The sequence below is a fragment of the Chelonia mydas genome, chromosome 13 (assembly GCF_015237465.2).
Source record: "Chelonia mydas isolate rCheMyd1 chromosome 13, rCheMyd1.pri.v2, whole genome shotgun sequence".
Lineage (NCBI taxonomy): Eukaryota > Metazoa > Chordata > Testudines > Cheloniidae > Chelonia > Chelonia mydas.
In genome coordinates this window covers 666,962-694,010 of record NC_051253.2, presented here as the reverse complement: position 1 = coordinate 694,010, position 27,049 = coordinate 666,962, and the positions used below count along the sequence as shown (strand labels likewise).

Here is a 27,049-nt window from a genome sequence, read left to right as displayed (position 1 = left end):
GGGAGGGGCGGGGCACGCTGCACTGGCACAGCTGCGGGGGGAGGGGCGTGGCATGGCACGCTGCACTGGCACAGCTGCGGGGGGAGGGGAGGGGCGGGGCACGCTGCACTGGCACAGCTGCAGGGGGAGGGGAGGGGCAGGGCACGCTGCACTGGCACAGCTGCGGGGGGAGGGGCGTGGCATGGCACGCTGCACTGGCACAGCTGCGGGGGGAGGGGAGGGGCGGGGCACACTGCACTGGCACAGCTGCGGGGGGAGGGGAGGGGCACGCTGGACTGGCACAGCTGCAGGGGGGAGGGGCAGGGCATGCTGCACTGGCACAGCTGCGGGGGGAGGGGAGGGGCGGGGCACGCTGCACTGGCGCAGCTGCGGGGGGAGGGGAGGGGCACGCTGCACTGGCACAGCTGCGGGGGGAGGGGAGGGGCACGCTGCACTGGCACAGCTGCGGGGGGAGGGGAGGGGCACGCTGCACTGGCACAGCTGCAGGGGGAGGGGAGGGGCACGCTGCACTGGCACAGCTGCAGGGGGAGGGGAGGGGCATGCTGCACTGGCACAGCTGCGGGGGGAGGGGCACACTGCACTGGCACAGCTGCGGGGGGAGGGGAGGGGCACGCTGCACTGGCACAGCTGCGGGGGGAGGGGCGGGGCACGCTGCACTGGCACAGCTGCAGGGGGAGGGGAGGGGAGGGGCACACTGCACTGGCACAGCTGCAGGCCAGACAGCTTCCTGTAACCTGGGTCTGTGTTGAGGTGTCCTGGGTATTCTTACGTAGGCATTGAGGCATAAACCTTTGCAAGAGCTTCTCCCTTGTCCCCAGCCAGGGTTTCCTCTCTGCAATGAATGTGCAGTGGGAAATGCACAAAGCAAGAGGAACTCCCTGGGACATTCTCCTCTACAGAAAGCAGAAGAGTCTGGAACCCACAGGGCCCTCGCCACATCCCCTGGGAATTTCTCCAAGCAGGGAGGCAGTGTGGGAGCCTCCCACGCTCACCAGGAGCTGCTGGATTCTCTGTCCTCCCCTCTTTCTGTGTTCATGGCCCTTGAAAGCAGATACTGCCCTCTTCGGGGAGGGTGGGTCCTCTGGGGAGACACTATCCCCTTGTTGGGGGGGCCCTCTGGGCAGATATTGTGTCCTCATGGGGGTCTCCATTTCATCTTCACAGCTTAATCCCAGATGGCAATTACTGAAACCCACCTCAAGAAACTGAACTGAAACCTCGAGCTTCTGCTTCCAGGCTGTTAGCAGGAAAAGCACAAACACCCCTCCTGCCTGTGGGCCCCAGGATCCCAGCCTGCTGGCAGGGGCTGGATTCCCCAGAATTGCTCAGGCATAGATACAGACTTCTGCTGGCCTGGAGAGTGGGGCAGGACCTGCAGGTGACTGACACAACTGATAGGAACCTGGAGGGAGTCACAAATCCCTGTGACTGGAGAGAAATGATCCAAAGGGCCCCGGAGACCCTAGAGAGACAGTCCAGGGAACCCAACTAATCCAACTGCCCGCCAGCTGGCTGAGGGCTCCTCTCCACCCCCTGTCCCCACCCCCTGCTTCTCTCAGCCCCCTGGCCGGACCCCAGTGCACCTCCGGCTCTGGGCAGTCTCTGCTTCCCACTATCTGTGGGGCCCCACCTGTCTCCCCGGAGCTGAGCCACCTGGGACTGGTGCAGAAGCCTGGCCAGTCTCAGCCAGGTGTGTGTGCGGGGGGAACAGTGTGGGGGGCTTGGCTGGGCCCCTCCAGGCAAGTGCGTCTTGAGGGACCCCAGCTGGGGCAAGTCCTGGCCTGGCTGATCGCACCACTCCCGAGGGGCCAGAGCGATTGCCAGCCCTGGGACCAGCCCTGGCCTTCGCTGCCGGCTCAGCCCGGCAGACAAAGTCACCTCCCAGCAGGGCCAGTGAATGCGGCCGGGAGGCAGAGCTTGGGGGAGTGGGTCTGTGGGGAGTATTTATGGGGGGTGCTGGGCTGTGAAGGGGCACAGAGGATCTGTGTGTGTTGGGGCACTAGAGAGTTGGGGTTCTGGGGGGGTGCTGGGCATTTGTGGGTGGGTCTGGGGGGCGGTGTGGGGCATAGTGGGTCCGGGGGGGCCTCTGGCCATAGGGAGTTGGGGTGTGTTGGGTGGTACGGCATGGGCCCACCCCGAGGGGAAGGGGCATGTTGGCAGCACAAGGCCGGACAGGCCACTGTGCGTCTGGCAACTGCCGGTTTGTAAATAGTGCCCTCGCATTGGGTGGAGCAGGGCCGCCCCTGCCATGCCAGGCCCCATTGCCCCTGGCTGGCCCCTCGCTCTGGGGACTGACCAAAGGCCCATCTAGCCCAGTACCCTGTCTGCCGACTGTGGCCGGTGCCAGAGGCTTCAGAGGGAAGGAACAGAACCGGGAATCACCAAGTGATCCATCCCCTGTCGCTCATTGCCAGCTTCTGGCAGACAGAGGCTAGGGACACCATACACTGGTCCCGCTCGCTTGTAAAACTGTTTGCCTCCAGAACTCCTACTGGGAGGCTGGTCCAGAACCTCAGCTTCTGATCGTCCGTAACCTTCTAAATTCCAGCTGCAATTTGTTCCTGGCTGGTTTCTAGCTGTTCAGTCTTGGACCAGCCTTGTTCTTTAGCTTCAGTAGCTCTTCACCCTCGCTGGGGTTCATCCCCAGCGTGTTTCCAGAGCGCACTCATAGGCTCGCTCAGCTTGCTTTTTGCTAGACTAACCAAGCCAGGCTCTTCTCATGAATCAGCCCTCCAGTCTCCTGGGCACCTAGTCACTCTTCTCTGGCTCTGCCCCTGCTCCAGTGTAAATTAATCTTTCTTGACCACGGGTGCCCAGCCCTGCACACAGGATTCCACCTGTGGGCTCACCAGGCCTTGGGCAATGGCATTACTACTCTTCTCCAGCGCCTGGAGCTGCTTCACCTGGGACATCCTAGGCTCGCATTTGCCTTTGTCACGGCCACATTATGTTGGTAACTCATAGTCATCCTGGCAGCTTGACCCTTCAGTCTGGTGGGCAGAAGGGGCAGCCCGGCGCTCGTCCCACTCGACCCCCGCACATTCTCTGGGTGGGCCAGACGGCCTGCCCCCTCTGTCTTCGGGGGCAGATCACCAAGAGACCCCAGTGTTCCTGTGTCTCCGATGCACTGGCCTCCGCTGCTCCCCACCAGTGACGGCGTGCCCCAGCCCCTAGCGGCCCCCGGCACTGATGGGCCCTGTGTTGTCCCCAGGGCCTTGTGGGGCGATGGCCCTGTCTGCCCCGGGGCGGGGAGCTGCCTGCAGGCTGCGCTGGAAGTTCCTAGCTGCCCAGTGCCATAGGCTGACTCGCTGCTGTGGCCAGGCTGACACAGAGCCAAGAGCTGCCTGGGGGCACGGGTGCTGTGGCGGAGGGCGGCGCACCCCCTGGCTTGACATGGTTTCCATCGCACACGGCGTTTGCAGTTCGGGTTAATGGCTCTCGGCACCCTCCGTGCCCCTGGGGACGCGGCTCCGGCGAGGGGGCCGCTCCAACCTGGCTGTTTTGCACACGCTGCCCTGCCAGGGGCCCTGGCCACAGGCTGCCTGGGGAAGTCCTGGCCCAGGCGAGCCCCAGCGGTGGATGCCGAGGGAGGAGGAGTTTTGCTGCTGGGGCCGCCCAGCCCCTTTCCTGGGCGGGTGTTGAGGCTGAGGAGTTTATAGCAGCTCTGCCTCGCCTCCCTCCCAGCTGCTTGCCAAAGGCCCAGCTGCACCATGCCACCCTGCCGCCTGCTCTGCCTGCTGCTCGGGGGCTGTCTGCTCACGGTGAGTTTCACTTTCTTTCCCTGGGAAGCCCGCGATGGTGCACCCGGCTGCAGAGCCCTGGCACGCAGAGCCCGGCTCCCATAGGGTGCTTGGGGGCTTGGCAGGGCTCTGCCCTGCAGCCTCGTAGGAGCCAATGCCCCTGCCCAGGCAGTGAGGGGGCGAGAGGGCTGGCACTGCCCCACTTCCCCTCCCTTGGGCCTCACTGGCAGAGCGAATCCTGAGCCTGGTGCCACTCGAGGGCCGATCGGAGGAGGGTGTTCTCCGGCCTGGAGGGGGCCAGCGACAGCCCCCGGTGCCGCGCAGACTGGGGTGTGGTGGGCGAGATGCGGGGCTCCCTCTGGCTGGCTGGAATCACAGCTCCCTCGACGTGAGCGATGGCACCAGGAGTGCACAGGGCGGATCCCGCCCTACAGCCCATGGCCCCGGGCTCTGCCCAGGTTCCTTGTAAAGGCCCTGTGATGCGTCTTCCATCCCTGCCCTGGAGCTGCCAGGGCTGGCAGAATATACCCAGCTGCGCGGGGGGCCCCTCCAGTGGTGTTTACAGGCTCTGCTCTTGGGGTGGGGGAGACAGCCCCGAGGGGAGGGAAGGGGAGCGCGTATCCCCCATCTCTGTCCTCTCCCCTATCCTGGGCTCGGGGATCTGCCTGGAGGGAACCTGGGCTCACAGCATCTGTGAGAACCAAGGCTCCTGCTCTGGCCTCGCAGTTTGCTGGTTCCTCATTTTTGTGGCTGGGAATTTCCCTTCATCTGCTTTGATTTCCCTGCCCCCCAGACAGTCCACCCTGCTGTCTGGCACCCCTGGGGCTCCAGGTTTTGACTGGGGTGTAGTGGGGAGGGAGGGCAGGGTCTGGAGTCCCTATTCCCTGTCCAAAGGGCCCAGCCGGAGCTGGGGCCAGGCTGCTGCCCTGCTCCCCTCTAGCCAGGCTGCTGGCTTCACTTTCGCTTTCTTTCTGAAATAGGGGGTTGGAGCAACCACCAGAGACAAAGCAAGAGCTGAGCCCACACCCAGCCACTGTCCTCCTGCTGCTCCGGGACCCTGGCTCCGGTTAGGGAGCGTAACTGTGGCATAGGGACAGCAGGGGCAGGGCTGGTTTGAGGGGGCAGGAGAGTTGGCCAGAGGGATGGGGCAGCTTTGGGTAACAAAGAAGGTGCTGGGGGAGGATACAAGCTGTGACAGTGTCCAGGAATGCAACAGGCACCAGTCCCAGGTCAGCAAGGGAGCAAAAGTAAACAGCGGCTTGATGCAGCGCGGCACTCCCCAAGGACGCCGGCGTGCTCCCGAACCAGTATAGATGGCAGCTGAACAGGCAACACTGGGGCTGGGGCTGCCAGATTCCAAGCAGAGGCTCCGGGGTTCCACTCTCCAAATGTGGGGAGGGGCTGGGCCAGGCCTGCAGCATGGGCCTGAACTAGGCATTTTGAGGGGGAAGACGCAGGGGCTATGGTTGCCAATTTTGGCTGGACGTATTCCTGGAGGTTTCAGCACAGGACATAATCTATGATTAACGTTTAATTTGTAATTCCTGGAGACTCCAGGACAATCCTGGAGGGCTGGCAAAGCAGGGGCCCGGCCCAGGCTGGGGGTTTGGGCCCCGTTCAGTTCCCCTTCCCAACATGGAGGCTGCTAGTGACACGGGATGTCAGTCTTTCTTCTTGGTTCCCCTTTCAGCCCAAATCCTGTTTCTCAGAGAACTCCCCGGGGCAGCCAGGGCTCTGCCAGCATGCGCCCGTTGGCCACTCCCGGGCAGGGCCAGCTCCAGCGTTTTTGCCGCCCCAAGCGGCAAAAAAAACCAAAACAAAAAACCTCGCCACCAAACACGGAGGCGGAGTGATGGTGCAGCTGCCGAATTGCTGCCGGCGACCGAAGAAGAGTCTCGTCCCCGCCGCTGAATTGGCGCCGAGCGCGAAGTGCGCTGTGACGGAGCAGCTGCCGAATTCCCACCGCTGCCGAGGGCGGATTGCCGCCTCAGAGCCCGCCGTCCTGCCGCCCCTTTACACGGGCTGCCCCAGGCACCTGCTTGGTTCGCTGGTGCCTGGAGCCGGCCCTGCACCCGGGCACCGGCCCTGCTCCCGGGCACCGGCCCTGCTCCCGGGCACCAGCCCTGCTCCCGGGCACCGGCCCTGCTCCCAGGCACCAGCCCTGCTCCCGGGCACCGGCCCTGCTGCACACTGAGCCGCTGCCGGTGCAGGGCTGGGGCTTGGTGGGTCACTGTCACAAGTGGGAGAAGAGGCTCCCCTGGGGCACCAGGGCTGCCCCAGATCCAAGCCCCAGTGCCTACAGGCTCCTCCCTTCAGCCCCCCTTAACCTGGGAGGATGGCCCCACGGCGACGGGAGGAAGGGGCAGTTGGGTCTGCTCTGTGCCCTGCCCCCTGCCGCAGGGGTTGAAGCTGGCAGCCCGTGGGCAGGGCAGGCAGGGCGGGAACTCCTGTCAGTGGCGCCCAGGCGTGCCCTGTTGGCACAGGCTGCCACCCGAGTGGCACTGCGCTCACTAGCTGGAGGTGAAGCAGGAGAGAGAGCTGCACCCGCACACCACACCGGAACCGGTGGGATCCCACTTCAAGGGAGGCCTGGCACTGCGGAGGCAGCTGAACCCAGCTGTGCAACGATCTGTGGTTAACGTGGGTGTTGGTGAGAGTGCAGGGAGCGGCGTCTGCGCAGTGCCTGGGATGCAGAGGCCAAGCGAGCTGCCTGCAGGAGCGAGGGGGCAAGGAAGAATGGGGGGGGCGTCATGGAGCATGGACCCGTCCCTGGCTGAACTCGCTACTCTCTTCTATTCCAGCACTGGGCGTCTGGCAGCGACTTGAACTGCACCCCAAAGCAGTATCAGCATGATGGCAGGTGCTGCAGCCGCTGTGGACCAGGTATGGAGCAGTGTCCCGAATCCGGGCAGCCTTGGCTGGGGCTGGGACGTGACTCTCTGCCTTGCTCCCCTGAGGCAGCCGGGGTTCTCAGTCTTCCCTACAGCGCCTCCTGCTGGGAGAGGCTGGGTCTGGCCGTGCTGGGTCTGGCAGCAGGAGGCGCTGACCCCTGCTGTGCTCTGCATTGCAGGAGACAAGGTGTTGTCTGACTGCACGGCCTCGAAGAACACTGACTGCGGGGCGTGCGAGGCGGGACACTTCCAGTCCAGCTGGACCAAGGAGAGACACTGCACCCCCCACAAATCCTGCGACCTCAGTAGGTGCCGTTGGGGGTGTTCATTCTTGGGGGAGGTGAAACCAGGCCTCCTGGCTAATGTTCAGCGGCTCCTGGGGTCCTTGCAGCCTGGCACCCACCCCCTGCTCACCTGCCATCCTAGGCTCATGGCCTGCTTGGCAGGAGGTGCTGCCGGCACCGACTCCCTGGAGTGCTGATCCCTTGTGGACGCTTGTCTCATCCCCTTTGCCCAGACACTGGACTTCGCACGAGGAGCCCCGGGGACACGAAGCGCAATGCCGTGTGTGAGTGCCAGCAGGGCATGTACTGCTCCAGCCCCGACTGCCAGACCTGCATGAACATCACGAACTGCAAGCCGGGCGAAGGAGTCGCTCGGAAAGGTGAGGTGATGCTCCGAGCTAGCCGAGAGCTCCCCTGCTGGGGGCCAGGGCTGGAGCTGATTCACCCCAGCGCGGCCCAGGGATCACGCCCCCCAGATCAGAGTCCCACCAGGGCTTCCCCTACAAGGGGTGCCAGGGTCTTGCCCTAGTGAGGGGCACCCAGTGCTTCCTGGGGAGATGCGCACAGGCTGGAATCACTCAGCTGTTCCATCCCCTGCTGCAGTTGCCCGAGGGCTTTGGGAACTAGGGGCCCTGCCTGGCACCTGCAAACCACCTTGCCTTCCCCTGGCATGACACTGACCTGCCCGTTGCCCACTCTGCTCCATTTCAGCCGACAACTTTTCAGACACAGCCTGCGTGCCGTGTGAACATGGCAGCTTCTCCAACACCTCCTCCGCCTCCGAGCCGTGCCGCCCCTGGACGAGGTACAGACCCGAAACTCCTGATTCAAAGGCAGCTGAGGCTGCGCCCACACCAGCCCTCTCTCTGCCACACAGCCCGTGCTGCTCATGCCAGCTCAGCTCCTGCTGCAGGTGGCATGGGCAGGGTGGGGTGGGGGTGCACCACAGAGGTGCAGCAGCAGGTGACATGAGCCCTGGTAGGGCCTGGGTGGGGTGGCACAGACTGTGAGTGCAGGCCGGGGGAGCGGGCACAGGGGCAAGCAGAGCACCCCAGCCATCCTGTCATCTCGGCTGCCAGGCCCAGCAGCTGCCTTCCTCCCCTTTGCTGCTCTTGCCACCACTGGAGCTGGGCAGTGTGCAGCACGTGGGTGCGTGGAGCGGGCTGCAAGGTCCGTCCCCTGGCCATGCGCCCCGGAGAGCTCCCCTTCCAGCCCAGCGCCGCCCCGGCTGCACAGCAGAGACAAAAGGGCCAGAAGAACCCATCTGACCCTTAGTCTAACCCCCGCATAGCACCCCCCATAACCACTGGGGGGGGGAGAAGAGCTGACCCCTGCATAGCACCCCCCATAACCACTGGGGGGGGGAGAAGAGCTGACCCCTGCATGGCACCCCCCATAACTACTGGGGGGGAGCAGAGTTGACCCCTGCATGGCACACCCCATAACCACTGGGGGGAGGGGCAGACCTGACCCCTGCGTGGCACCCCCCATAACCCCTGGGGGAATCTTTGGGAACCCGACAGCTGGTCTTGCATTGAAGAGTCCATGGGCTGCGTGTCCCCCTGTCTTTTGGGAAGCCGCTCCTGGGGTAATGACACTTTCTGCTTGAAATTTGCACCCTGTTTGCTGGCTGCGTTTGTCACGTTGCAGCTGCCCCCGGCTGGCTCTCTTTTGGCCTCGGTCTGCTAGCAGACATCACCCCACGTAGGGCCTGAGACTGCGACCAAGTCCCCTCTCAGCCGTCTCTTGGCCCTACTAACCCCACCACGCTGTGGCAGGCTCTCCTGGAGGCAGGTTTCCCAGCCCTGAGTCAGTCTCCGAGCTCTTTGCCGAACCCTTCCCAATGGCTCAACCTCCTGGTTGAAGTGAGCCCCCGAGAGCTGGGTGCACTGCTGAACAGGTGGGGTTACCCATGAGCCCATGTCGCCTGGCCAACCCCGTTGCTGCAGGCCAGGAGCCCGCGGGCCGTACCAGTAGCACCTTGCCGAGGTGCTCCGTGGGGCTCCCAGACGGCCCATCGTGCGCATCATGCTCCATGTCCCTGCGGCCCAGGGACCAAAGGAGAGCGCCTGGGGCCAGGCCTAGGGGCAGCCGCTGCAGCTCACAGGTATTTCCCGTCTCAGCAGCAGGCCGGGGCAAACACCCCCGGCTGGCGGGTGGCTGCCAGGAGATGCCTGAGGGAGGGCATCACACTCCCTTCCCTGCTACCCAGGCAGAGGGCAGGGCCCAATCCCGTGGTTGGGGGCACGGGCTTCCAGCCGGGCCCCTCCCTTCCTGCAGGCAGCTCCCCAAATCTGCCTCCTCAGCTCTGGTCTGGCTACCGGGTGTGAGTGCAGTTGCAGCCAGGGGCTCGCTCTGGATTTAAACCGCTGGGAAGGGGATTGGGGTCCAGCCCACTGAGTTCCCTGGGGCCTGGTCTGTGCTGTTCTCCCCACGCACTGCAGCGCACTGCCAGCTCGTAGCTCCGGGCCCCTTTCACAGCAGCAGCTCTCCTCCTTGTGAGACGTGTTTCCCCGGTGCCCACGTGCAGGGTGCTTTGCTGCCCTCCTGGCTCCGGGTATGAACCCAGCTCTGCCCCTCTCTGCAGGTGTGAGACACTGGGGCTGGTGCTGAAGACGACTGGGACAAACCTCTTGGATGTGGCTTGTGGTAAGTGCGAAGCGGCCCGTGGCTGTCAGCGTGCAACAGCTGTGCAGATCCCAGGTGGGTGAGTTCTTGGATGGGGAACCCCAGGGTTTTCGAGTCTGGCCAGCACTCTGGCAAGGGGAACCTTGTGCCAGTCGGCCCCAGCGCTCTCCCTGCTAAGGCGTGCGGCGCTGCTGCACCTGCTGCCCGTGGGTGGCACAGAACCAAGGGCCTGGCTCTGTGTGGCAGCTAACGCTTCGCAGTGCGTTCTGCCAGGGCGAGCGTGTTGCGCCGGGGGGGCGAGTCCATTCTGCCCCCCTCCGGCCCCTGCTGTTGCAGTCCCTGTCTCACAGTGCTGTGCAGCTGTAGAAAGCTGCCAGGTCCTCCCCAGAGTTGGCTGCATTTCACTGGTGGACGCATTGGTCCCTGCAGACACAATACAGTTTGCGAGGAGCTTCAGGCTCCCTTTGAATGCAGATATGCAGTACTTGCCGCTCCTGTTGGTGTGGGGGGTCTCCCCAGCAGTGGGTGCTGTAGGCGGGGTGTGGTTGAGAGGGGCTCAGTGTGAGGGGGAGGGCGTTACCCTGGGAGCACAGGGCTCAGCAGCCGTCTCCCTTTTCTCTTGTCAGAGCCTGGCCGTGGCCGTTCCCCAGTGCTGATCTCCATTATGGCCATTACTGCAGCCTGTCTCTTGGGGCTCACTGTCTTCTGCCTGTATCAGAAAGGTGAGCACGGGGGGCGCGGGAGGGAGGGAGAGAGGGGCGGGCGTCTCCCTCCACTCCTGGGCTGGGCCAGGGCCTGGGCACAGCAGAGTGCTCGCCCTCCACCGCTCACGGCTGAGCCCACCATTCTGCCAACCGGGGGCCTGCCGTTGCCCAGGCTCGAGGCATCACAGTTCAGCTTGTTCTGGGGATAAACCTCATGGTTCTGGGGCCCATGCGTGCTAACGCCAGACTGCCATGGCAGTGCCAGCGGCCTGGCTCCCCCCGGCAGGGCACCTGCTGCTTTACCCACTGACCAGCGCAGGCTGGGAGCTCTGTGAGGCTGAGTCAAGCCCCAGCCACGGCTCTGGCCTGTAGCACCCTGGGCAGCAGGGGACACAATGGCAGAGCCCAGATCAAGGTGAGCACGTGTTCATCCCGTGCTGGGCCTGGCCGGGGCAGTCCCCCCGTCCCGCCATGGGGTGTCTGGGCTGGGCCTGGCTGGGGCTCTCCCCCCACCCGTGGGGTGTCTGGGCTGGGCCTGGCCGGGGCAGTCCCCCCATCCCGCCATGGGGTGTCTGGGCTGGGCCTGGCTGGGGTTCTCATCTTCTCCCCCTCCCCACCCCGGGTGTCCACACTGGGCCTGGCCGGAGTCTCACTCTCCCCCTCTGTCCCCATTCCCCGTCTAGGTCTCCAGCAGTGCACAAAGAAGCAGGTACGTCACCCAGCGCCGCCCACGCTCCCCGGGGCCGGAAAGCAGCTGCCAGGCGCCCGAGAACAGTCAGGGACCTGGCCCCGAGCAGGGGGTTCCCCTTCCCGGCCCACCGGGACAGGCCACATGCTCTGCCCCGAGCGGCCGCTGCTCCCCGGGCAGGCGGCACCAGGCCCCGGGGTCCCCTCTGCTGCTCGCTGGCATGGAGGAGCAGGGACGGGCCAGAGGGGACGACAGAGCAAGTGGAGAGCGAGATGCCCTGGGGTGGGAGCCAGCCTGGGCCCTGTCCCCGTGGGGGCAAAAGGGGTGTCGTCCCAAGCCTGGCCCCGAGGGGACACCGCCCTGTGAGGGGGGAGGGCAGTGGGGCCTTCCCAGGGGGCTGGGGCAGAGTCCGTGCGTCTGCCCCGGAGAGGGGGGGCTTGTGCTGGGGGGGCGTAGGCCCCGTTATCCCGCAGCAGCCCAGCAGGGGGCAGCAGCAGCCCGAGGAGAGGCGTAGGTCTGGCCCCACACGGTGCCAGCTCGAGGGGCTGCCATGGGGCCCCCTCCTCTGCTCACCTCACCTTCCCCCTGCCTGGCAGGGCCTGAAGCTGCCGGATCCCGTGGAGATTATGGTGCTGGCACCGCCCCAGCAGCCAGCCACGGCGGGGTGCGAGGAGCACGATGAGCGCCAGGACTTCCCTGTCCAGGAGACCCTGCTGGGGCGCCAGCCCGTGGCGCAGGAGGACGGCAAGGAGAGCCGCATCTCGGAGCAGGAGAGGCTGTAAGGCCGTGTCGTGGGGAGCATCTGCCTCCCCCAGCACACACAGCCAGGGCTGGCCTCCTCCGCCCAGCACACAGCAGGGCCCAGCCCAGGGCGCTGTGCCACGGGGCAACCCGCAGCCCTCCGCCCCTCCCTGCCTCGGCCCCGCAGGGTCATCGGCGGGGGCAGAGAGACGGTGCCCAGCACAGCCGGGAGCAGAGCATTCATGGGCGCGTACAGAGAGTGGGGTGGAGCAGCAGCTCTCACCCTTTCCCGACGACTCCTGTACCCTTCAGGGGGCTGATTTGTCTTGCGTACCCCGAGTTTCACCTCACAGAAAAGCGACTTGCTTGCAAAGTCAGACATAGAAATCCCAGAGGGTCCCAGCGCAATGAACAATGGCTGACTTTCTCATTGTACCATATCATTCTAAAATAAAGCGACTGGAATATGAATATTGTACGTACATTTCAGTGTACAGTGAGTAGACCAGTATAAACAAGGCAGTGTCCCGATAAAATTTTAGTTTGTTCTGACTTCCCTAGTGCTTTTCATGGAGGCTGTTGTAAAAATAGGTAAATATCTAGATGAGCTGACGTACCCCTCTGTGCACCCCCCCCGGGTACGCATCTCCTGGTTGAGAACCACTGGTGTAGGGGGCGCCGCTCCGGGCAGTGGCGGGGCCGCACCCCATGGACAGAGCTGGCCCCAGTGCGGTGCACTGCTCACAGCTGTTGATTCCTCCATCCCCATGGGAATAGAGCCTTTGCGCTCCCAGTCTGCGCTTACGGCCTTGCTGCGTATGAGGGGCTTTAACTGAGCTGAATGAGGGGCAGGGGCCTGGCATGCACCGAGGAGGGGTGAGACAGGAGGTTGGCAGGGATGGCGGAGAGGGGGTTCAGCATGCAGAGAGGATGAGTAAGTGGCTCAGCCCAGCACTCTCAGTGCACCCCCCATGCCTGACACCTGCCTCATGGCCCCACACGTGCACCCCCCCACCTGTGTGTACCCACCCCCGTGCACACACACCAGTTGGTCTACACGCGCTCGCTCACCCCTGTGCATGTGCACAATGTACTGCCATGCACGTAAACACATGCAGACACGTATGCTGATACTGGCATGCGTGCATGCCAGGTGCTTGGCTCTCTGCACTGCCACCCCCAGCTGAGCCGAGGGCCCCCCCCCGTGGAGCCAACCTTCAGAAGGAGTTGGTATATTTACGGCTGACAGGTTGACATTTCTGTGGTTATTGCTCCTCTCCTCCTCACTCTGCCGTTGCCGTTACAATGGGAACAATTATGCTCAATTATTCTCCACCACACCATTGACAAAAAGCTGGTATTTAAACGATAATTATCCTCACAGTGTGCGAGCGCCGCAGCCCACTGCTGGCGCTAGGGTCTCCTTCAATCTCTCCTTGGGCGTCTGCACAGCCCATTAGCAGACCTGCTGCCCAGCCAGCAGCTCGCGGAGCTGGGGTCAGGAGCAGAGCTCCACAGTCCCCATGCCAGGGGAGGGTCCCTCCCCCAGGATACGAGCGTGCCCTGCTATTCTCTGGATCCAGGCAGGATAGATTGGGGGCCTGCAGCCCTCCCCCAAGGAGACACCCCCAGCTGAACAGATCGACCCTCACGGCATTCAGCCCCTGTTCCATGCCCCTCCTGTCCCTGGGGCCCCTGGCCGTTCTGAGCCCACGCCTGGATTGCTCAGCAGAAGACAGGACTTGCAGGGTCTGGCCTGCCCAGCGTGACAGCCCTTTCCTGGGGCAGCACTGGCGCAAAGGTCAATGTGGCCCTGCCAGGAGCAGCGGCTGCCCCAGGAATGACAGATGCCCAATTCCAAGAGGCAAAGGGCAGCAGAATATGTAGGGAGGAGGCACGGTAGGTGAGAAGCCTGGGCATGGGGCTGGAGGCTGGCAGGAACCTGCGTCCCAGCCCAGCTCTGGGGACTAGACCCCCTGCCACACTCCCCCGTCGCTCCCACCCACGCCCCCGGCTCCCACTCCCCACAGCCATACAGGGCGTTACTGGCTGCCTCCCCGGCTCCAGCTGCTGGGGAGCTGCCCTCAGACTGTCCCTGCATGGCGGGGCAGGGCCCAGGGTGTGGGGCTGGATCGGGGCGGTGATGTGCTGCCCATCATTTGCAGGATGCGTTGAGAAAAGCCGAGTCTGGAGTTGACGCAGGCTGGCCCCGCTGGGGAGATGGGGTGCCAGGGGCCCTGCTGGTGGCCGTGCCTGGGGGGGGAGAAATCGCCCCAGCTGGCCCTTGCCAGAAGAGACCTGTGGCTCCTGCCAAGTGCAGGCGGCAAGGAGCTGGGCCAGTGGCCTGTGAGGGGGCCGTGCTGACAGCTGCCTGCCTGCGGCGAGAGCACGGCCCCGCCTGAGGGGGCCGCAGGCTGCGCCCGGGGCGTAGCCGAGGCCCTGTGCCAGAAGGCGTCTAGTGGAGTCCAGGTTCCTCACCTGCCTGGCTGGAGGCCCACATTAGCGGGGAAGTGGCCGGAGCACGTAACCTGGCCGTGCCCGAGCATGCACAACACAAAAGAGGCCATAAATCACAGCGCCGGAAGCAGCTGGAACACGGAGCGACTGGGACTGTAAAGGCATGTTATTTAAGGCCCCTCTTAAAACCTAATGCAAGGTGTAGTAAGGGAGTTAAAAGCCTGTTGGCAGCTTTCCTGGTTTAAAGGGGTAACCCACGTGCTGCTCTCCACATGACTCCCCCAGGCCAGCAGCCCAGTGCCGGGGGGAGGGCGGGGGACACAGCCCTGCCCTCGGGGCCTGTCTGGGTTCTCACCTGGTGCAAGGCAGCAGGCAGGTCCCAGCAGCACAGCTGATGTCCGGCTGGGGCAGCGGGCAGGATCCAGCCAGGGGGCTGGGCAGCAGGCACAAACGTGGCCTGGACTCAGGGATGAAAATGACAAATTCAGCACTTGGCCCCTCTGTCCCTTCCCCATACGGAGCCCCCCCCTTCTGACATGCCAGCCACACCCCGCACCCTGGGTGCTCTCATGCTGACCAGCAGGGCCTGGCCCAGAGCCCAGCAGCCAGGATGCTTGGGTGCTGGTCCCACCCTGCTGCCAGGTCCATGACCTCGGGCATGTCTCTGCCCCGCTGAGGTCGGTGTCTTGGCTTGTGAGGGGGGAAGACATTCTCCAGCTCGCAGCTTGCCCGAGGCTGGGATGGCGAATCAGTAGCAGCACCCGGCCCAGGTGACACAGGCGAACTCCCTGCCTGGTCCCGGCCCCGGGCTTGACACCTGGGCCCCCTTTGTCCACTGCAGCCAGCTGGGATCTGCGCTCCCGGCTCTGCCAGGCGACATGCCGGCCTCACCCCCAGCATCTCAGCACGTGCTAAGGGGAGCGTCACCCGGACCCTGCAGGGCAGCCGAGCCACGACGGGCACAAGCCTGTGGGTGTGGCGGGTTATGTGGCCTCGAGGAAGGCGTGGCGAGCGGAGGGCAGCCAATCCGGCGCTCTGGCATTACTCAAAAGGACAGGCAGCCGGCGTTCTCCTTCCACCCCGGCTGGGGTGGAGACCCTGGGGGTGCTGTGGCTGGGGGCTGGCACACTGGGGCTGGGGGCAGTGCAGCTGGCGTGACAGGCCCTGCTTCCCAGCTGTGGTTCGTTTCCTCTCTCCTTCGTCCACCCCAGTGAATTTCACACCAGGCGCCAGGCTGGCTGGCAGCAGGTCAGAACAGCATTGAGCAGCTGTTGGGACTGGGCTGGGGTCAGACTGGTGACCCTGGGGTGAAAGGTCAGCCCCCATTCTCACCACCTCGGGGACTATCTGTGGTTAACGGTGCAGCACCAGCGTGGCACCTGGCCTGCCTTGAGGAACTGTCGGGTTGGACTGCCACAGCTGGCAGGTCTTGCAAAGGTTGGCGTTTTTCTGAAAGCCCCAGCTCCCGGAGTCAGGTGATCATGCAGAGTCTGTGCTTCTGTGTCGAGAAACACACAGAAGTAAGCGCCTGCCCCCTCGTTTGTGGAGAGAAGCCAGAGTCAAGGCCTCCAGCGACCCCGAAGGCTCTGCCACCCATACGCCAGGGGAACGCTTGGCCCCTAGTGCCCCTGGCCAGGCCAACAGGCCAGGGGCTGGGAGGGACCAGGGCTGCTGCCCGTGCCAGCCATGCAGGAGATCACCCAAGAGACAGCACCAGCGACAGCGGGGAGCTGCGTCTGTGGTCAGGCCCCTCTCCTGCTGCTGGGGAAGGAGGGTGGCAGCCTCCAAGTGTAGCCAAGGAGCCAGACAGGGAGAAAGGGATCAACAGCATGAGTGAGAAAATGCGGCATCCCTGTTTACCCCACTGAGCTGGTCGGCAGGGCCCTGCCCCCCACTGCTGCCTGAGCAGCTTGTGCCCACCTTGCCCCATCTCCCCTCAGGCACAGAGTGTTTAATACCCGCTCCCGCGTGTCAGACATGTGCCATCTCATTAGCGCGTCTGTCCCCTGAAGTGAGAAGGGAGCGCGCAGGAGACCTAATTGAATGTAACTAATTATTCACTCTGCAGCCGTTCAGTTTAAATGGGATTGTGAGGGACAGAATTACTCATTCTGAAAAGGGGAAAGAAAGAGAGAAAACAAATAGAGGGGATTGTGGAACCGCAGCTCCCGCTCTCCCCAGAATACCAATTACCGGATAAAGTGATTGTATAAATCTTTACTGAGCGAACGAACTGCACCAGTCACTTACTTCTGTCCTGCTGTTATTAGGAAGCAATGAAAAATGATTCCTTGGTCCCGTGTAGTTAAAGGCTCCCAGGCCCTGTCACTCAGCTCCTGCTCCGGGCAGCACTGTGAGGGTAGGCAATGGAGGGTTGGCAGGACAGACCCTGACTGGCAGCCCCGGAAAGGGGGAGAGGGAGAGGTCCCCAGCCCTTCCTGCAGTGCCGGCATGCTGCAGGAAGCCACCGTGGCTTCTCCCCAGGACACGATGGGAGGCGCAGTCACTGCCCCCAATCGGAACAGCTTGGTGCAGCCTGCAGGGATGTAGCCCCAGGAACCGGCATGGGGCCAGAGGGGCTCAGCTCCCCGCCGGGCAGAGGGACACAGAACCACGCAGTGCTCAGGCTGAGAGCACATCACCACGTGCAGCTCCCTGCCAACCCCTGGGGCCAAGCCAAGGTTTTACCCCATCCCCTGGACGAGCACGTGCCCCTCCCTTCCCCCGGGAGACCCAGGCCTCTATGGCAGTGTCATGGGGTCCCCGGGCAATTCTCTGGAACTGCTCCCCACGAAGCCAGTCAGGACTCTGGGGAAGTCTCCTTTCTGTGAGCAGCCTGTCTGCAGGGCACACAGCTCACACGACTTCCACCTTCCTGGGTCTGACCTCGGAGCATTCAGCATCCTCTGCCCCTCCGTGCGCTTCCCCCAGTGAGTCCGCCCAGGCAGGGTCCTGGGGAAGCCAGAGGGTCCTGCCCCCCAACTCCGCAGTCAGACGTGACTCTCAGCCAGCCAGTAAAACAGAGGTTTATTAGATGACAGGAACATGGTCTAACACAGAGCTTGTACGTGCAGAGAACCGGACCCCAGAGCCTGGTCCATTTTGGGATCAGTGAGCCAGACAACCACGTCTGCACTTCACTTCATGTCCCCAGCCAGCCCCAAACTGCCTTCCCTTCCAGCCCCCGCTCCTCTGGGCTTTGTCCCTGTCCCGGGCCAGGAGGTCACCGGATTCCTTTGTTCTCCAACCCTTTAGCTCTCACCTTGCAGGGGGGAAGGGCCCAGGCCATCAGTTGCCAGGAGACAGAGTGTCGGCCATTTATGTACCCTGGCCCTTTGCTCTGCAACAATCACACCCCCTTATCCCACCCCCTAGACCAGGGGTCGGCAACCTATGGCACGCGTGCCAAAGATGGCACGAGAGCCGATTTTTATGGCATGCTGCTGCCTGCCGGGTGCCATCCGCCGGCCCTGCTCAGCCCGCTGCTGAACCCAGGCCGGGACCCCGGCAGGCAGCAGCGTGCCATTCAAAGTCCTGCCCGCCCCGGCTCGCTCTTCTCCGGGGGCAGGGTGAAGAAGCGGAGAAGCGGAGCTGCAGCTCTCGCTCGCTGCTCCGGGGAGGAGGCGGAGAAGAGGTGGGGACGGGGCTGTGGGGATGGGGGGTGGAATCAGGACATATCCCCTCCAGCCCCCTGCTATGAGCCGCTCTGGGCAGTGGGCTGGGAGCACCCCCATGACTCCAGCCCACACCCCCAGCCCTCTGCCCTGACCCCTGCACCCCCCTCACACACCCCTAGCCCTCTGCCCTGACCCCTGCACCCCCTCACACACACCCAGCTCTCTGCCCTGACCCCTGCACCCCCTCACACACACCCAGCCCTCTGCCCTGACCCCTGCACCCCCTCACACACACCTAGCCCTCTGCCCTGATCCCTGCACCTCCCCACACACACCCACCCCTCTGCCCTGACCCCTGCACCCCCTCACACACCCCTAGCCCTCTGCCCTGACCCCTGCACCCCCTCACACACACCCAGCCCTCTGCCCTGACCCCTGCACCCCCCTCACACACCCCTAGCCCTCTGCCCTGACCCCTGCACCCCCTCACACACACCCAGCCCTCTGCCCTGACCCCTGCACCCCCTCACACACACCCAGCCCTCTGCCCTGACCCCTGCACCCCCCTCACACACCCCTAGCCCTCTGCCCTGACCCCTGCACCCCGTCACACACACCCAGCTCTCTGCCCTGACCCCTGCACCTGCCCACGACCCCTGTCCTTACTCCTGCACCCCCCCCCCACATACCCAGCCTCCCCCACACCCCATGTCCTGACTCTTGCACCCGCCACATTCCCACCCCCACCCTGAGCACCAAATGGGAGCTCCTGCACCCCCCCGCCCCCTCCCACATTCCCACCTGCACCCCTCGCACCAAATGGGAGCTGCCCAGGTAAGCGCTCCACCCCCAAACCTCCTGCCCCAACCCTGAACCCCCTCCCTCATTCTAGCTCCTGGCCAGACCCTGCACCCCAACCCCCAGCCTGCTCCTTCACCCCCAGCCCTGTGCTCAGTGCACTCCCACCCTCAGCTCAGTGCAGAGAGAGAGGAAGAGAATGGGCTAGAACCAGGGAGAAGGTAGGTACCCGCTCTGTGTGGGCAGGGCTGGGATCCCAGACCAGCCGCGGGCTGAGCGGGGCCGGCAGCCGGGACCCTGGCTGGCAGGAGCCGGCAGACGGAACCCCAGACCGGCAGCGGGCTGAACCCATGGACACCCAATGGGGTGTCTCCCCCGCTTAGCATCGACCTGCGTTAGCACCATGCCCAGCCCTGCATCTGAGGTGTCGGTGAACACTGAAAAGGGCTTGGCACTGTCCGGATTTACCAGATTTACCAGGCCCTGGATTAGAGCCTCCTTCAGGCTGAGCCACTCAGCCCGCTGCCGGTCTGGGGTTCTGGCTGCCGGCCCCGTGCCAGTCTAGGTCCCGGCTGCAGGCCCCGCTCAGCCCGCTGCCGGCCTAGGTGAACGGAACCCCACGCTGGCAGCGGGCTGAGCGGGCCGGCGGTGTAAGATCAGCATTTTAATTTAATTTTAAATGAAGCTTCTTAAATATTTTGAAAACCTTGTTTACTTTACATACGACAATAGTTTAGTTATATAATATATAGACTTATGGAGAGAGACCTTCTAAAAAACGTTAAAATTTATTACTGGCACGCGAAACCTTAAATTAAAGTGAATAAATAAGACTCGGCCCACCACTGCTGAAAGGTTGCCGACCCCTGACCTAGAGACTTAAGAAATGCATAGGGGAAACTGAGGCACCCCTACAGTATTCAGAGGAAACATTAAGAACAGACCCACTTGGTCACATCTCTCCGCCCTTTGAGACCAAACTGAGCAAGGTCACTTTAGCCGGTGAGCTGGGGAAGTTCGAGCCCACCAACGTTCCCATGGATGCCCCAGCATCTCTCTCATTCCTTGGTGGGAGTTACACCAGGCCCTTCCTGTTTCATGCTCTCCCTTAGGTCGGGTGTGCTCGATGGCACTCGCATGCCGCATGTGGGAAGGTTTATGCGGCCCGTGCCCTTTTGCCACCCCAACACCCCTGGGGCTCAAACTGGGATTGGGTCTTCTCCCAGCGGTCCAGTCTGGAGGGCTGTGATTTGGGCTCTCTTGATTAAGAGCCCCCATCTTGACCTTGGCCGCCCTCTGACCCTGTGTCTCTGTCCCCCGCCGCTTGGCATCATCCCCTTTCTTTGGATGCAGCCACGTCGGGGCAGAGGGGTCAGGATACACCGCAAAGCACCAACCCAATAGATACGGCTGCAGCTCTTTAGGGCCTGCCCCATGGCCAGGCATTTCTTCTTTATGGCCACTTAATTCTGCTCCCGGGGCAGCAGCTTCTTGCTTGGGCACCCAATGGGGTGTCTCCCCCCCCTTCGCATCGACCTGCATCAGCTCCGTGCCCAGCCCTGCGTCTGAGGCATCGGTGACACTGAAAAGGGCTTGGCACTGTCCGGGTTTACCAGATTTACCAGGCCCTGGATTAGAGCCTCCTTCAGTGCACAGAGAGCCTCTGGCACGGCTCGGTCTAGACCAGCTCGCCTGGCTTCTCCTTCTTACATAGCTCAGTGACGGGAGTAGCTAGGGAGCTAAAGTGGGGTAAACACCCCCGGTAGTACCCCGCCATCCCGATAAAGGCCTGGACCTGTTTCTTGGTCAGGAGACCAGGCCCATCTCTGATCCTCTTTACCAGCCTGTTGGGGGAGGGTGATATGCAGAGGTCCAAGTGGGCCAGACCCCACATTTCTCCCACAAGCCCCGGAGCAGGGCAGACATGACATTGGATCCCTGGTCTGTAAGGACCTCGCTGGGGACTCCCTCTCTGCTGAAGATGGTGTGATGAAGCGGGACTGTTCTTAATGCTTCCTCTGAATAGTGTGGGGGTGCCTCAATTTCCCCTATGCAGTTCTTAAGTATCTAGGGGGTGGGGTAAGGGTGTATGATCATTGCAGAGCCCGAGAGGGCAGGTGTGTGCAGGGGTCTGGACACAGAGAATGGCCGACACCCTGTTTCCTGGCAACTGATGACCTGGGCCCTCCCCCCTGCAAGGTGAGAGCTAAAGGGTTGGAGAACAAAGGAATCAGGGGACCTCCTGGCCTGGGAAAGGGACAAAGCCCAGAGGAGGAGGGGCTGGGGGGAGTTTCAGTTTGAGGCTGGCTGGGGACGAGGAGTGAAGGGCAGATGTGGTTGTCTGCCTCACTGCCCCCCAAAATGGACCCGGCTGAGGGGTCCTGTTCTCTGTATCTACAAACTCTGTTTTAGACCATGTTCCTGTCGTCTAATAAACCTTCTGTTTTACTGGCTGGCTGAGTCACGTCTGACTGCGGAGTTGGGGGGCAGGACCCTCTGGCTTCCCCAGGACCCCGCCTGAGCGGACTCGCCATGGGAAGCGCACGGAGGGGCAGAGGAGACTGAATGCTCCGAGGTCAGACCCAGGAAGGTGGAAGCTGGGTGAGCTGTGTGTCCTGCAGACAGGCTGCTCACAGAGAGGAGACTTCCCCAGAGTCCTGACTGGCTTCATGGGGAGCAGTTCCAGAGCAGCCTGGGGACTCCCTGACACAGGCCATCAGTTGCCAGGAAACAGGGTGTCGGCCATCCTCTGTGTCCAGACTCCTGCACACACCTGCCCTCTAGGGCTCTGCAATGATCATACACCCTTACCCCACTCCCTAGATACTTAAGAACTGCATAGGGGAAACTGAGGCACCCCCACAATATTCAGAGGAAACATTAAGAACAGTCCGACTTTGTCACAGTCTGTCACCGTCTCCTTAAGAAGGACATTGTAACCCTGTGCAGAAAGAGAGGGTTGCGCGTTAGAAAGTTCACCAAAGCACAGTTAATTATGCAGCTGGAGGAGGATGACCGCTCTAAGGAGCAGATTCCTGACCCAAATGGGGCTATAGCAGGATCTGGGAGCAGCTGGAGTGGTAGCCAGGCATCCCCAAGACTCCTGTCCCCGACCAGACGGGGGTCTTCACAATCGGGTTCCCCATCGGGGGATCGGAGACAGACGGGATTGGAGCTGAGTCCGAGAGAGCAAGAGGACTGTGAGAGACAGCGCGAGCCCGAGAAAGAGCTGCAGAAGCAGCAGCAGCGTGAACTGGCGGTGGGGGAGCGGAGAGGCCTAGGGGACCTCCCAGGGTGAGTGGGGATAGACCCCGGGGGGCCAGTTCCACAGGGAACCTCCATACTAAATTGCTGCCCCTGGTTGAGGAGGCGGGGGGATGTGGATGCCCACCTCACTGCCTTTGAGCAGGCTGGCGGTTTGAACCAGGGAGACCCTGCGGAAAAGCCCCAGTATCTAGCTCCCTTACTGGGTCCCAAGGCCATAGACTGCGTCAGCCAGATGGATGGGGAAGTGGACAGGCTCCCACTCCTGACCCCAACTATATGTCTGTGTGGAGTTTCCTGAGCTCAGGCCCATTGGATCCCCAGTGGGAGCGGAAGGCGATGGTCAATGGGGAGACATTCCTGGGGTGGCGAGATCCTGGGGCAGAGAGAACGGTTGTCAGGCCCTGGGTGGTGCAGCCTCAGATGCTGAAGGGCTGGGTGAGCTGGGTGAGGGTCCCAGGGGTGAAGCCCCTCGCCCTGCCTATGGCCCAGATCCCTGTGTAGACACCGGAGGGGTGGGGCTGGCTGGTTGTTGGGGTTCTCCAGGATACCAGCTGTGAGACCCTGTTGGGAGGTGACTGTGTCTCTTTGGGACAGGATCCAGGCCCTGCTCCTGTAACGGCCAAGGGTTTGAATTTGAATCCAGGGAACCAATCAGCAGAGAGGGAAATGGTCAATGAAAATGCAGATGACCTGGCTGGCAGTGGGGAGGAGCGGCTAGGCTCAGGCTACCTGCCTGCCTGTAACCAGCTCCTGGGGCTGGGTGGGACAGAGAGATGTTCCCTGACCCCCTGCACACGAGAGAGGGGGCTCACGCTGGCTCTGATGCTGTAAGGAGACGGAGAGCTTGCTGCCTACCCCCACTGGGACAGTAAGGGCAGCGCTGAGCATGGGGGGAGCTGAGACCCCAGCTAAGCGGGGGACCCACAGGCAGGGCAGGTCGGCTGCCAACCAGGTTTGCCTTGTCCAGAGGCGCTGCTGGGAAGTGATCCCACGGCAGGGAGGGAGTGACCAGGGACAGGGCTCAGCAGGGCTGAGACCCCAGGCCCAGCCAGCGAGAGGGGAGACTGGGGAGCTGAGTCTGCAGAGCAGAACAGCTGGGTAGTTAATCTCTCGAGAATGCAGGAGATGGCAGGTCCACTCTCATCCCTAGACACTTTGGATAGGACTTGTCATCTCTCAGTGACTTTAACATCTAGTTCCTTGTGGAAGCAGAGGTTGGTAAGGGAAGGAAAACAGAGCGTGGAGAGCACAGCTTGTAAAAGGGAACCTGAGAAGGGTAACCGTGATTTGCTGGAAGTAGCTCAGGGTAGTGAGAAGAGCAGCAGGGGATCTGTTGGGAGTGGAAGGTGCTTGATAAGGAAAGTCTGGATGAGCCTCTGCAGCCTTGTGAGCTGATGGCTGTGTCTAGTCAGCAGGGTGGGAAGGCGAGGAGAGTGGAAGATGAGTGTCCCTGGACCTTACCTGTTAGCTGGGTGGAGAACTGTAACAGTGTCACGGAGTCCCCGGGTGATGCTCTGGAACTGCTCCCCATGAAGCCAGTCAGGATTCTGGGGCAGTCTCCTTTCTGTGAGCAGCCTGTCTTCAGGACACAAAGCTCACACAGCTTCCACCTTCCTGGGTCTGACCTCGGAGCATTCAACATCCTCTGCCCCTCCGTGCGCTTCCCCCAGCGAGTCCGCCCGGGCGGGGTCCTGGGGAAGCCAGAGGGTCCTGCCCCCCCAACTCCGCAGTCAGACGGGACTCTCAGCCAGCCAGTAAAACAGAGGTTTATTAGACGACAGGAACATGGTCTAAAACAGAGCTTGTAGGTGCAGAGAACAGGACCCCTCAGCCGGGTCCATTTTGGGGGGCAGTGAGCCAGAAAACCCCATCTGCACTTCATTCCTCGTCCCCAGCCAGCCCCAAACTGAAACTCTCTCAGCCCCTCCTCCTCTGGGCTTTGTTGCTTTCCCGGGCCAGGAGGTCACCGGATTCCTTTGTTCTCCAACCCTTTAGCTCTCACCTTGCAGGGGGAGGCCCAGGCCATCAGTTGCCAGAAAACAGGGTGTCGGCCATTTATGTATTCTGGCCCTTTGCTCTGCAACAATCACACGCCCTTATCCCACCATCTAGAGACTTAAGAAATGCCTAGGGGAAACTGAGGCACCCATACAGTATTCAGAGGAAACGTTAAGAACAGTCCCACTTTGTCACAGGCAGCCATGATCCACAGCAACCACAGACCCACTGGCCCATGAAGATCGCTCAGCAGTAGGCCCACACGTGAGGAACATGTGGCCAGGAGAGCCAGAGCCAGCGGGAGCCTCCACACACCCATGGCAGCACCAGGAGAGATGCACCAGGGAACAACGCCCAGCGCTGGCTGCCTGGGGGGAGGGTTGTCATCCTGTATCATCTCCCGCCCAGCGGTCCATGGGTCCAGGGTCCCCCTGCCCAGGCAGGTCTCAGATCTCCAGCCGTCACTTGTCTCTAGAAAGGCACCCGTGTCCCACACTTCCTGCCCAGCCCCCTGCCCTACGATGCGCTCTTCCTAGCACACCAGTCTGCCTGCACTATGCTGTCCCTCCAACGGTACCCAAGCGTGCACCAGCAGCAACAAGGGCCCACCCAGCTCTGCACATGGAGTCTTAGGTGAAAGGTAGAGAAACCCTGACAGTCAGCCACCGGAGTCCCGTGCCCACGGAAAAGGCCCCAGAAATCCCAGCAGTGCCATGGCTCCGAGCAAGGAGTAAGAGCTGGGCCCTGGAGGACCAAAGCTCCTGGCTGTTTGCCCAGTCCCAAGGAAGACACTGAGTTTGTTTGAACTCATCCTTGTATCTGTTTCCTTTGAACCAGTCTCTGCAAACAGCCCAGGGTGGGGCCTCTCTGGCCTTGTTTACTGACTTAACACCTCCCCTTAGAGGAGGGGCAGCGAGGATGCACTGACTCAAGCTGGGGGTCCTGCAGACACCCTGACAGGGTTTTCTGGCCACGGATGCTGTGGGGGCAGAGAGGCCCTGGTTCCCTAGGCTGCAGGGCGAGGAGCTTCCAGGCCTGTTGAGAGAAGATTGGTGCCCCAGTACATCATGTTCATCCAGCTCCCCTGCGGGCTACGCTGAGGTCTGCAGCGCAGTCACGCTGGCTCCTGCCACGCCCCGTGGCACGCCACGGGGGAACAGCAGCTGTCCCGCAGAGACCTGGGTGCTGTGCTGCTGTCCAGCAGAGGGGCACGGAGGCCACTGGCCATACACAGCTTTACAACCTGCCCACTGCCCCCTGCCCGGCATCCAAGGTTCAGGCATCATCAAGGCCCTCCTACCACGGCCCCACATCCTGCCCAGTCCTGGAAAGGGGGCAGGCGTGGTGAGCCCCAGGTGTGCAGCTTCAGCTGTCTCCTGGGGCATGGCTATACTGCAGTAGGGCATGACCCCTGGCCTGGGGGGGACGTGAACTAGTGTGCTAAAAATAGCATGTAGACGTTGCACCTGGGGCTGGGCTAGGGCTCTCCAGCCTAGGCTCACGCCCTGCCCCAGCTGCTGTGTAGACACTCCCTGCGAGCCCTGCCATCCCGCCATCCCCCCCACATCCCCACTCTGTTCCAGCAGCACTCGCTTTAGTTAATTCCGCAGCCTCAGGGCGAGTTAAAGTTGAGAAATCTCTCCCAAGCGTTTATCAAACGGGAAAACAAGGTGTCTCCCGGAGCCCCTACCCGCAGGCAGCTTCATTAGCGGGAGCCAGTCGCACCTCTCTCTCCATGGCATCTGCGGGCCGCGAGCTGGGGAGACACTAATTAGCAACACTCTCCATCCATTTTCCCCGACACAGCAGGTCTCCCAACCCCCCTTGCACAGCTGCCTCCAGCTGCTAACGGTTCCAGCACCGCTCTGGCCCTCCGACGGGCACCCAGCTTGGCTGAGCCTGGCAGGGAGCAGGAGCTTACACTGCCTCGTTGGTTATGGATTTATAATGCTGCTGAGGAGCCCTGTCCTACCTGCCAAGGAGAGGAGGTCCTGTCCTGCACCCCAGGGCAGCTCGCGCTCCCTCCTGGGGAGAGAGGGCCCTGTCCTGCATTCTGAGGGGCTTGTCCTACACCTCATGGACTCCCGTAATTACTGAGCAATTAGCTGAGCAGCAAGAGGGGGCCACTTTCCTCACCGCAGAGCAACTGCTCCCCCACCCCCAAGACAGCCTCAGTGTGTCCCAAGGGCCAACGGAGCTGGGCTCAGCACAGCACAGCACTCAGGGTGGAGGGCCCCCTCCCAGAGAACACCCTGCTGGGGTTCCCCCTGCCAATTACCCTGGCAGCCACATGGCCCATGGAGGGTCATCTCTCGGGCCTTTAAAGGTCAGAGCCACCCCCTGGACTGTGCTTGGATGCTGGGAGCCCCAGTGCAGCCCCTAGACCTTGGTGGGAGGCACAGCTGGCTCCAACCCCCGAGCCGGCCCATGGTGCAGTTCCCCTGTGGGGCAAGCCAGGAATCCCCCCTTGAGGGGACTGCAGCAGGGAGGTCTGGGGCAGAGAGCCGGTCCCCGCACAGCTGGGGACACGCACTTGACCACAGCTGCTCCCTGGTCACCTAGCAGCATTTGCACCCGCTACTGAGGGCGGCTCTCAGCCCACCTGCCATCCCCCCCGTCATCCGTCGATCCACAGACACACAGACATGCCCTGCACCCCTCACACAGGGGGCAGAGGAACAATTGCCTTGATCCCCCTGCCTGCGTGGCAGAAGGCAGGAGCTCCACCCTGAGTGAGGTGCATTAGGGGACACATGGATGTGTGCACGGCAGGGGACTGCAGGTCTGGCTGTGGGGGCAAGCCGGAGGGGGGGGGTGTGTGTCTGAGCACTGAATGTGCGTATGGCCAAGCTGGGGGCACACAGGAGGAAGTGGGGATGGTGTACATGTGGTGGGGATAGGGAGCAGCCAGGGCTTTACTCAAAGACTTTCCCATCACTTCTGAAGGTGTATGGGCGCCCTGTCCACCTGAGGAACTGGCTGCTGGAAACCCCTCCCGCCCTGAGGAACGGCCCCAGGCCCGTGGGAGATTCCCCATCACTTGGGGTCTTTCCTTCCAGACTGGCTCTTTCTCAGTTCCACGGTAGCTCAGCCAGATGCGACGGGTGGAGCTGGGAAGGCTGGAGGATGCAGGGGGTTCCCTGGCCTGTTGTGCAGCTCTGACTAGAAGATCAGAATGTACCCTGTGGCCTTAATGCCTAGGACCCTCTGACCGTTCTCACGGGGCCCTGGGCCAT

At 62.6% G+C, this 27,049-nt stretch overlaps 1 protein-coding gene across 2 annotated transcripts; it reads left to right on the top strand.

The window, feature by feature from the left end:
- Positions 1 to 3,381: 3,381 nt before the first annotated feature.
- On the top strand, positions 3,382 to 12,147 carry CD40 (CD40 molecule). 2 transcript variants are annotated; one of them, XM_027829936.3, is made up of 9 exons: positions 3,382 to 3,761; positions 6,542 to 6,623; positions 6,811 to 6,936; positions 7,149 to 7,295; positions 7,627 to 7,720; positions 9,503 to 9,618; positions 10,170 to 10,265; positions 10,931 to 10,956; positions 11,532 to 12,147. In XM_027829936.3, the coding sequence occupies exons 1-9, from the start codon at positions 3,711 to 3,713 to the stop codon at positions 11,715 to 11,717; spliced, it is 924 nt and encodes a 307-aa protein (XP_027685737.2). In that variant the 5' UTR covers positions 3,382 to 3,710; the 3' UTR covers positions 11,718 to 12,147. The 2 variants fall into 2 exon arrangements, with proteins under 2 accessions (XP_027685737.2, XP_027685738.2); XM_027829937.3 differs by having other exon boundaries at positions 3,437 to 3,761; positions 9,503 to 9,564.
- Positions 12,148 to 27,049: the final 14,902 nt, after the last annotated feature.